Source organism: Pygocentrus nattereri, chromosome 1, assembly GCF_015220715.1.
Source record: "Pygocentrus nattereri isolate fPygNat1 chromosome 1, fPygNat1.pri, whole genome shotgun sequence".
Classification (NCBI taxonomy): domain Eukaryota; kingdom Metazoa; phylum Chordata; class Actinopteri; order Characiformes; family Serrasalmidae; genus Pygocentrus; species Pygocentrus nattereri.
The window spans coordinates 24,405,594-24,416,855 of record NC_051211.1 but is presented as its reverse complement, the minus strand read 5'-3'; the positions used below and the strand labels follow the sequence as shown (position 1 = coordinate 24,416,855).

At 43.9% G+C, this 11,262-nt stretch overlaps 2 protein-coding genes across 4 annotated transcripts in view; both read left to right on the top strand.

The window, feature by feature from the left end:
* The first annotated feature begins 645 nt into the window (after window positions 1-645).
* pygo2 (pygopus homolog 2 (Drosophila)) lies at window positions 646-5,748 on the top strand. Of its 2 annotated transcripts, none has more exons than XM_017708538.2 (3): window positions 646-1,552; window positions 2,487-2,536; window positions 2,791-5,748. In XM_017708538.2, the coding sequence occupies exons 1-3, from the start codon at window positions 1,495-1,497 to the stop codon at window positions 4,411-4,413; spliced, it is 1,731 nt and encodes a 576-aa protein (XP_017564027.1). In that variant the 5' UTR covers window positions 646-1,494; the 3' UTR covers window positions 4,414-5,748. The 2 variants fall into 2 exon arrangements, with proteins under 2 accessions (XP_017564027.1, XP_017564028.1); XM_017708539.2 differs by having other exon boundaries at window positions 668-778.
* A 4,126-nt stretch (window positions 5,749-9,874) lies between these two features.
* Window positions 9,875-11,262, top strand: part of cgnb (cingulin b) — a 36,184-nt gene continuing 34,796 nt past the window's right edge. For both annotated transcript variants that reach the window (XM_017708541.2, XM_017708540.2), the window contains exon 1: window positions 9,875-10,063. The gene's annotated coding sequence lies outside the window, so the exon portion shown is untranslated. The remainder of the gene's footprint in view (window positions 10,064-11,262) is intronic.

Below are 11,262 nucleotides of genomic sequence, written 5' to 3'. Positions count from 1 at the left end.
CGATGAGGAGCTCAGACGTTACTGTGGGATTGTGTTTTATTTTAATGAGTTATGTCCAGTAGTCAAAATACTTAGTCACCCTTATGACCAGTGGAGTTAATGTTTAAGTGTGCCACGGTGGAGAAACCGACTTTATGAATTAGATTTGATGTGGCTATAATATCGATGGACTTCTCATTACCACGCCATGGTTATGATTCATAAAATACATACTAATTCAAGGCCACTGGGCTTTATGATGGTTTTGTGTCTTACAACTGATTCCATAAACAGGGGTCGTAGAAAAACCTAAAAAAATATGCAGCAAATTCACAATCGCACCGACAGAAAACCTGAGTGTTGCACGATACAAAGCATCACAAAATAAAACAACAGACACACGTCTGGACCGTTTCACACAACAGCAAAGCGCAGCTTAAAGTTTGCTTGGTGACCCCCCCCCCCTCCTGAACGAGAGTGGTTTGATCTGGACGAGCCCACGTTCCACGTTTACGTGGGGTTCCTACAAAATTATAACTTACACATTGAAGCAATTCGAATAAAAGGAAACGTTGTACATTTTAGTTAAGAATACACCTGCTAATTTATCATTTGAATAGTAAGTTAGAAAAGGCGTCCCTTTTCCCTTTATGAAGTAAAATACATCACATAATTCAGACGCCCCTATTTTTCCCCTGTCCAGTGTAGGCGTCTATCCCGGCTGGTCCCTCTTTGTCCGGCAGCGACTGTAGGCCGCAATAGTCATGGCCAATTTCGCGTTTGAGGATAAATTTTAATTGTAAGTTTGTTTGACATTGAATGTTTGTCTATTCAGAGTTGCTAAATATGAGATAATGTAACAGCGTAGTTCTTTTTAACGGGTAGCATGAGCGACGTACGGCTTCCAGCTAAAGCCTGAGCTAGCCGCTCTGCTAGCCGCTCGGCTCCGGAGAGCAGACGGACCGCCAGCCTGGCGACTCCGTTCCCAGCGAGGCGCGCCGAGTGTAAATACCCGGACCTGCCCCCGCGTTTCATGCCGCATGAGTGCAGGTGGATTTGCGCCGCATGTGCAGGGCTCCTCGAGCCGAGTCTTAACTCCGTGTAACTTCAGCTGGTGTCTCGCAGCTAGCGCTACCCAGCTAGCAGCACATCTGTAAGTGATCACAGGAGGGAGGGGGAGCGAGTGTGCGGCCGACAGCGAGCAGCTTCATTCAGCATTAGATTTTTGCGCGGGCCTCGTCACTTAGACCGCTTCATGTTCGCTGTTCTCGGTGAAGAGCTCACAGTTAGTCCGCTGCAGGCCTGTTAATACCAGGCTGTGGTTCGTCTGGAGAGGTGAGGCTAGGAGTGTGGACGAACCGAGAGAGCGCTCTTCGTTAGTGGGATTAGCGTCATGGTTGGCTTCTCCTATTGACTCAGACTGGTAGCCCGTGTTGGACCTCAGGACGCATCCGTCAGTTGTGCACTCTTTCTGTATGTGAACGGTGGCATGGCACCGCGCCGACAGTCATTATAATGGCTGCCGAATCGGGGAGACTACTGGCCGGACAAGGTCAAGGAAAACGAGGCAAAGGTAGGCAAACGTCCATCAAGCGCATCTCTGTGTCCAAAGCGGAATCCACAGCTCCTCGCTGAAAAAATATCCGCCTTTTCCTTGTCCGCACGTTCCCTTGTATGTACGGTGGCCCTGTTTTCTCGTGGGATCTGTCTTTCTGGGTAGCTGTATGTGAGCCTGGCGTTTACCTGTCTGTGCACTGGGCTGTACCCGCGCCTTCGTGTGTCCACTCAGTCCTGTACACTTTGTATTAAACTCTTGTTTTTGTTTTGTATTGTGTTTTTTTTTCCTCACTTGCCACTCGCCTCAAGCCTTTCATCCGGGTTCAGTGTTGGGGGGATCAGTACGCAGTGTGGTGCGGGACTGTCGCTTGTTTCCAATCTCGGCTGTAAACTTTGCGCACTTAACGCTCATAGTCGGCTCTACGGCACAACACTCAGTAGTTTAAGGTGTTTGATTTCTTAAAATGGTCGAGGATCAGTTTACACTTCTCCTACCTTTATGTAGTTAACATTTCTACTGCTTAGTATGAGGTGAGGTTTATTTGACGCTGTGCTTGGATCCAGGGTAGAGTATTGGTAACTGCGCATACAGTATTGCATACGCACAGAATACAAGTTAAATATGCGACACTGTAGGTTCCAGTAAATTAAGTTCATGCACAGGATGCATTGTTTTGTCTTGCTTGTTGATGAGCTGCAAAGCTTGTTGTACATAATTTTAATTTAGCAATAACATTTGTTGATGCAGAGAATGATTTTAGGTTCCAGTGACGTTGTGATCGGTCACAAACGTCCAGACTTTGTTAGCCTAATGTGTAGGAGGAAATACACAGTTGGATACAGCCTTTCCCCAGAAATACTTTTAGAGGCCCTCATTAACAGATTCTCTTTTTTTCCTATGTTTCCTGTCCCTCTCTGTCCCAATTATCCCAATTTTTGCTTCTGTTAAGGTTCCCAGATGAAAAGCCCAGAGAAAAAGAAGAGGAAATCCAGCACTCAGGTGAACTGAGTTTTTAGAATGCTCATCTTTGAAAAGGCAGATCTATAGACTAATAGTTTCCTAGTATTATGCACATAATACTATAATTAGGTTTTATATCATATGAGAGAAATGGAAGACATTCATTTTGTGTTCTAGATAACATTAGAAAAGGTTGTTTCAAATTCATACTCATTAGTTTTATGTCTAGTATGATGTGGAAGTTGTTAGTTTTATGTTTATTCAGTCTCTGTTTCTTTCTGTTGTGTTTGCAGGGGGCAACGTTCTCCCACCTCTCTGAGTTTGCGCCTCCCCCAACCCCTATGGTAGACCACTTGGTGGCCTCCAACCCTTTTGACGATGACTTTAGCTCTTCATCACGTCCTGGTGGAGCCGGTGTTCCAGGAAGCGCGCCGTTTTTACCAAGCCCTGGGGCTGGTGGAGGAGGAGGAGGCTATGGAGCACCTGGCAGAATGGCAGGGGGCATGGGTTTTATGGGTGGCCCTGGAGGACCAGGTGGTGGACAGCCTGGGCGGAGACCCCCTTTTGTACCTCCACCACCCAATGCAGGACCACACCATCCACTTGGGTTTGGTGGGATGCCTGGATTTGGAGGTGGAGGAGGTGGTGGTGGGGGCTTTCCTCCAGGGGGACCATCACAGTTTAACATGCCACCTAATTTCAGCCCTCCTATGCATCCTGGACAGGGTTTTAACCCTATGCTGTCACCTGGTGCAATGGGCGGTGGTCCTGGAGGTGGTGGTCCTCCCCATCCACGTTTTGGGATGCAGCAACCTCAGCATGGACAAGGGGGTCACCCCTTCAATAGTCCTCCGTTGCCTGGGGGCCCAGGACCTCGTGGCCCTCCCCATGGCCCAATGAATTCTATGGGTGGCATGCCAACTGGAATCAATATGATGGGGAGTATGGGGGGTGGAATGGGGCCAGGTAACATGGTAGGTGGGCACCCAGGTTTACCACCACAAGGACAGTTTCCTCCGTCACAAGATGGGCCCTATCCTGGGCCTGGCACTCCTGGCAGTGAAGAAGGCAAGAACTTTGTTGGTGGACCTGGTGGTGGTCCACCAGGTCCTCCTCAACAGCCACCTAACCTCAACCCTTCTGGCCCTCCCTCCAACAACGCCACCCCAGGTCCTTCCCCAGCCTCTGGACCTCCACAGCCTGGAGGAGGGTTCCCTGGTCACCCTGATGTACAGCAATCAACGCCTAACACACCTGGGCAGTCGTCTTCTGCTCCTCCACCACCCAACCCTAATTCTTCTCCTACTGGTCCCCTCAATGGCCCACAGCCTCAACAACTACCGCCTAATCAGCACCCTCCGCCCAATTCTGCAGGTGGTCCGGCTCCAAACACTCCCTCCAGTCAGCAGCAGCCAACACCACCCAACTCTACCCCAGGATCTGCTCCTTACAATCAGCAGAACAGTGCTTCGGGTGGTGGCTCCATGCCCAACCAGCCCTCCAACAGCAACCAGAACAACCTGAACAACAGTGGTGGGAACACTCCAGGTAGCAATCCTAACCCTCCGTCCAACTCCACCTCAACACCTAACACACAATCTCCACTACCCACTGGTCAAGCGCCACCATCTGCTGGCCCAGGTTCTGGTCCGCCAAAGCTCGGCGGGGGCATGGTGTTCCCTTGCGGCTTCTGCTTGTCAGAGGTGCATGATGACCAGGAGGCTATCCTTTGTGAGGCCTCATGTCAGCGCTGGTACCACAGAGACTGCACAGGCCTGACCGAGCCAGCCTACGGGTTGTTGACCAGAGAGAGCGCAGCTGTCTGGGCCTGTGATATGTGCCTCAAGACCAAGGAGATCCAAGCAGTGTATGTACGCCAGAGCCTAGGGCAGCTGGTGGCTGCAAATGAAGGCTAAAAGAGTGAGAGGAAAAAAGGGAGAGTGAATAACAGTGATTGATTCTTTCAAACTTTGAGTTTTTCAGCCAGTGAAACAGAACCAGGTATGCTATTGGAATGGAACAGGGTAGCATATGGAAAGTATAGGGATGAGGCGTTAATCCGGTTGAGTGAGTGAAGGGAAGATGTGGACTGCCTCATAATTTGGTGTTCCTTCCTGTGTTTAGTGTTCTCATCAACCACATAAGCACTTTTAGGGCCCCTGTTTCTAGAAGATCAAGCAAAGTTTGAGTTCTCAGACAAACAGTATTTATAGCCTATTTCAGTCTACACGTTTGTGACGTCAGCCATTTCATATTACAGGTATAATTTGGCTGAAGTTCAGGGAAAAAGATTCTCTTATAACTGCTAAATTGAACATGGCTGTCAAAGTGCACAAGAGTTCATCAATTTTATAAAAATTTGCCTGTAGATTTGATGGTGAAATTGAACATTCTCTCCCCTAAAATAGCTCATCTACCAGCAAAGCACTGACAACAACTCACTACCTCACAGATCTGACAACTGACTGGTACAAATGCTTAGGCACTGACTGACTGATATCTAGTCTAGAATGAGGACTCCCTTTACCACCTCCTCTGTTGTCTATGGTTTCCATTTCAATATATCTGAAGGAAACTGCTACCTTCCTTCACCTCTAAGAGACAAAATGGTGTGGACATGATGGACATTTAAAGATGAATTTGTCCGTTCGTCTTTGGACACGAGAGTTGTCTTGTAGATAGAAAGACTCCTGTCATTTTTATTCACTCTACTGCCAGTTTTTTGTCTTAATATACATCCATTCAACATTTTTCTACAAAATGAAACACTGATATTTCAGTGTTGATGGTTTGCTACATAGGGAGTAGTGATATCATAACCATATCAGATGTGTATAGTCTTTGGATTGCATGTGAACCAATGCAGTAATTTGTCAGCTGTTTTAATGTTTTTTTGTTTTGTTTTTTTTGGCCTCCATCTGGGCCGTGAAGTAGACCAAATAACAGAATGAATTCAAATATCGGCTCATATTGCTGTCACTGAGCAAGATGTTTGCTATTTTCTTGTTTCCATATTTCTGTCCAAGTTGCCTTTTCTTAGCAGTTATTTTTTGTACTGATGTCTGTGCTGTCCAGTGTGCTTACTCTAGTGCCCTCTGTTGGCCATGATGGTGCGGTAATGTTTGAGGTGGGCAGAAGTCTGGCAATGCTCTGAAAGAAGTAAAGCAAAATGTTTTTGTATGTGAACTTGGCCTTTTTTATTTGTAGCCTATTGTTGCATTAAATTTGGGTTTGACAACCCACTAAACCAAGTCATGAAATTAAATATCCTTGTTATTTTTTAACTATGGTTTGGTTAATGATTATATGCATTTTAGATTGTGAAATCAGACACCATGTTCTTATTGAGTTATTCATAATTCAGTTAAAACTGGTAGCTTGCGAAGCTTCAGTCAACAAAACTGGAAAAAAATGCTTTAATATTGTTGTCTCTTCCCCCAGTGAAATTTCGGTAAGTAATACCTTTTCTATCACAAGTACACTGGAGACTATTTACACAATGTGGAATTAGTATAGTGGTATTACTTTGCTATGCCAATTAAAATATCCTAATTTACACACAAATGATCTTACTGTAGTTGTTAGGGATGCAACGATATATGGATTGTGGGCCGATACCGATACAGTGGTGTCAGTACACAATAGTTGTAGGAATTGGGACTAGGTCCAGCTGTATTAATATTACAGAGAAATATATTATTGATTTCTATAGGATTAAAAATATAGTAAAATCAATAAACACAGACATTCTACCTCGGTAACCCAGTGACGTCTAAACATTATGCGTTTTCCAAAGTATGAGATGTACATCAAATGTTGGTTTGAAATAACAGTCCAGTCTAAACATCTGTCCAGTGCTGACGTAATTGTGTTACAAATATAAATTTTATTCTGATACAATTTTGCACTTAACATTCTCCTTATTAGAAAACATTACATTCTTCTCGTTTGGAACATTATAATAAATGTATGCAAGTCCTCCACGACTCAGATGTATAGCGAATAATTATATGTTGTTTCTAATTACATGACCTTAAAAGTCTAAGGTGCTGGGTTTGATACAATTCAACAAAAACTCTACACCCCCCCCCCCCCCGATACTGTATACTATCATTTACTGTAAAGCTCCTGTCCTTGTTTATAATCATGGATTTTCGATGTCTATGCTTCAGTATAAGCATCCCCATATTCTTGCTACTTAAGTGTCAGTAACTGACCTCAGTGACTGTGATCCTTTTTATAAATTCACACTAAACCATTAAAGACACAATCAGTAGGGCTGCATGATGGTATTAGAATCATAGTCAGCAGATTTGCTTAAAATATTTATATATTAACTGCTTATGTAACCCTATATAAATAAGTGTTAAGTGGTAGTACAAGTAGATTTAGTCTTAATTTTTACATTTCCTATATGTGTAAATTATAAATGGATACATGTACATGGAAAATATTGGATATCGGCCCAGAATTCCCATTTCTAAAATTGCACATCCCTAGTAAAAATGTTATGAACTCAACAGTAGTCAGACAGTAGCACTCTTGTGCCTCTGCATCTTTCACTATGGCTCTTAATAGGATTAGACATCACATGATTCAGTGTGTTTAGAATATGGAAATAAATGTGGCATTTCTCTGTAATGCTCATTTGGGTACATTTAGTCCCAGTTTCTGTGCTTTATAGATGTCCATGTATCGACATCAGCATCTGCAGATACACTACGTGGCAATAAGCATGAGGGCACCTGACCGTCACACATGACGATGCTCCCCACACGTTTCTTGCTGAGGTTTCATGCTGAGGTTGCTCCCAGATACCATTTTCAGGTGTAGTCAGTGATGCAATAGATGCCCTGCTCTGTGTGTTTTTATGTGGTCTATACTCTTAAAGAAGATGGTTCCTCGAGGGTTCTTTGTTCTGTTTAGATCCATAAGTTCTATAAAGAACCATTTCATGCTTAAATGGTTCTTTACATGGTGAAGTTTCTTCAGATTGATGAATGTGTTTTAAATAGTTCTACACTCATTGGCCACTTTATTAGGTACATTCAAATGGTTCTTAACACATGGCTGATCAGCCAATCGCACGGTTGCAACTCAATGCATTTAGGCGTGTAGAGGTGGTCAAGACAACTTGCTGAAGTGCAGACCGAGCATCAGAATGGGGGAAGAAAGGGGATTTAAGTGACTTGGTGTGGTTAACTTGAACGTGGTGTGGTTGTTGGTGCCAGACGGGCTGGTCTGAGTATTTCAGAAACTGCTGATCTGCTGGGATTTTCATGCACAACCATCTCCAGGGTTTACAGAGAACGGTCTGAAAAAGCGGAAATATCCAGTGAGCGGCAGTCGTGTGGACGAAAATGCCTTGTTGATGTGAGAGGTCAGAGGAGAATGGGCAGACTGGTTTGAGATGATAGAAAGGCAACAGGAACTCAAATAACCAACCAGAATCTCTGAGGAACGTTTCCAACACCTTGTTTAAAGTATGTCACGAAGAATTAAGGCAGTTCTGATGGCAAAAGTTGGTCCAACCTTCTACTAGCAGGTACACTTTTAGGTATTTATTAGGTGTACCTAATAAAGTGGCTGGTGAGTATATAGAACCTTTATGGGTACTTTTTACTGTTAAGGTTTGTTACAATAGAAGAGCCCTTTTCATAAGGGTTCTGTATAGAACCAGCTACAGCACATTCTCCATCAATCTAAAGAACTTTTTCATGATGCAAAGAAACCTTAAATCATGCAGGCGGTTCTTTGAGTGTTCATGATTCTAAATAGAACCATTCTCTTTTAGTAAAGAGCCCTTGAAGAACCAACATTTCTAAGTATATACCAGTTTTTGCTCCTAGACGCTTTCATTCCACAATAAAAGCACATACAGTTGACCAGGTTCTGCAGTGACCGGACTCTCATACAGATACTAAAACAATTGTCCATCCATGGCTGATAGAAAATCCAGTTCTATATAAAGTAGTTCAATCCTTTTTTCAAATCACTTGTCTAATCCAGTCAGGAGGCTGTACACAAAGTTATTCCGAGTGGTTTGATGTGAAATGGTTCACTGTAGAGAAACTTAGCAACTGAGATTTCTTCACAGGCTGTGAATGGAACCACAGGTCATAATGTCTACAACATAAACATAGCCGTTTTATTTACTATCCAAAATCATTACTGAACCTACATCTGTTAATAATAAAATGGGGGTAAATCTGAAAAAGATTCCTGTCACCTGGTTCCTATCACCACCACTGTGAAGAGTTCTGACATGGTTAGCTTCTCTAGAACGGAGCACTTCACACCAAACCACTCTGAGTGACTTTAACATCTTAACCACTGCCTTATGGAGAAGTTTTGGATGAGCTTATCTTCCGTCAGGACTACACAGGCAGACCTGTGTATCTATCTCAAGTACTAATAAATACTAAAATAATGCATCTTATCCATGCAACAGTTTTCCAACAGATCCTTCACAACCTGCAACATGATATATTTATTATTTTACATTTTACACTATAGATGGGCTATATGGCAAAATTTTATATTGTGATACTTTAGGAAGGATATATGATGTCACAGTAGTTTTTCTGCCAGCTGATAAGTAGAATAAAGTAAGTCTACATTTTAACAATGCGATCAAAAACTGGATTCAGTTATTTGTATTCAATATTTTACACACTGTGCTGCACTAAGTCCAGTTCAGCTGGACTAACTATGCTCTCTTTGTAATCAAACATGCTATTTATAAGTGGTTTTTAAGTACTAACGATATCCACGATATGCTCGGCAAAAAATATTGTGGTGTATTTTATCACGATCACAATAAATATTGTCATATTGCCCAGCTGTACTTTAGATTTTAACAGTTCTTCAGTATAACAAAACACTCAACAAAGCACATCATTATTTTTCCCATTTAAAGTAAATGTGGTAGTTATTTTTAGTGCAGTCTGTGGCTGAAAACAGACTTTATGGACTAGCTGAGTGTTTTCCTCTCAGAAAGTAGTAAACTGCTGGACTCTGAGGCGTCTCGAATGAAAAGCCTCGCTTTGCGTTGGGTTACATCGGGAGAAAAACAGCCTGGAATCATATTCACGCTTAGTGTCTGCGGGCTACAGCGGCTGAGGTTATACTGTAGGTTGTATGAACGATAAACCGCCTCTCGTTTACCTGCTTTGCCAGTCAATACCGATTATAGCTTGACTTTTTATCACGGACGAAGACACAAATTATATCAGGCGAGAGTCTTAAGTTAAATACTGAAATTTTCGTATTTGATTGACATTGGTTCTTGGCCAATAAACGGCGCCTGCAGGCGTCTTCGAAATATTGTAGGCCAATCAGAGAGGCCGGGGGGCGGGTCTATGGAGAGCTGACGCAAATGCAACAGGTTGTCGTGGAGGATTTTTTTCCCCTCTTTTTTGTGACTGGCAGCGTCTTGAGTGAGCTCTACATCCTCTTCCGAAGAGAACAGCTTACAAACCGATGTCGAGAAAGTGAGGCTGTAGAGGAGCCTGGTCGCGTCCCTGGTCGCCGTTGTGTGAAGACTGGAGCAGCCTCGTTTATCTGGTAAGCCAGACGGGACACTGGTGTGTTCACTCGGCGCGGCGGCTCTTGTGTCTGCACTGAAGTGCAGAGTGTGTTGTCGTAGCTGAGTGTAGTCCACATTGCTGGCCTCCATCTCCCGAGTTCAGCCCTGCGCTAAGGTGGACAGAGAGCAGCGGCTCTTCCTGAGGACCACCCGTTGCTGCTTCGGACCTGTTGCGCCTTGTTTCTCTCTCGCCGAGAGCCGCTTTTTTAATTACCAATGAAAATGCACTGCTCGAGGCTTCGCTGCGCCCCGTGTCCTGCCCGAGTTTGAACCGTACCAGCCGTTGTTTTCGCCTCAGCTGATAACGCAGGTTGTTAGAAGACGTTAGCGGCTCCTCGCCTAAACACACTTGTCTGTCCACAGGCCTGAGGGATGTTTAACATTCAGCGAGTTTCGGCCACACTTTCACACGGACTTACAGCAGAGCGCGCTTCAAGCAGTTAAACTCGTTTTACTGCAGCGGTTTGGAGCTGTTAGTAAAAAGCCCCTCACTGTGTTTCAGTCCTGACCGGTCAAGGCTGAAACGAGCGCCGAGTTTCGCTCCCACCACCGATACTGACAGACCTGCTGGATGGGTTTGAAAAGCTGCTGCAACACACAGCCTGCTTCTGTCCACACACACACTGCAAATACGAGAGCAAGATAAGTGTGTGTGGACTTACTTTATCTTCTGCTAGGAATTTCCCTCCATCGACACAGTACGACATTACCACTATAAGCTCCCTTAGCCACACTGCGAGACCACCGTGATACGTGCAGCTCTGTGATGGACTAAACGCTGGTGTTGAATGAAATTTGTTCATTTCACTTTATTATTTAAACAAAGCAGAACTGTGAGGTGGACAAATCAACATAACAGTTGCGTATTTAGCAGATGTTTTTATTTGTGAAGTGGAGAAACAGGCTGCACTCAGAGGAAATGCATTTTGATAATCTGTTCCTCAAGCACACATTAAAGACCTGAGGAATGAAGTAATATTGATAATATTGAATATTGATTCTGACGTCTTTACAGGCTGGTTTTCCATTAGTACAGCCAGAACTCTGTTAGCCAGAGCTGCTGTTTTAATTAACTTTACTTAGTCTTTAATGCAAGACTGGCTTTTTAAATTCAGTTCCACAACTAGTAAGTAAGAGTAAGTGTAAGTACAAGTAAGAGGCAACCCGTTATTTAGCA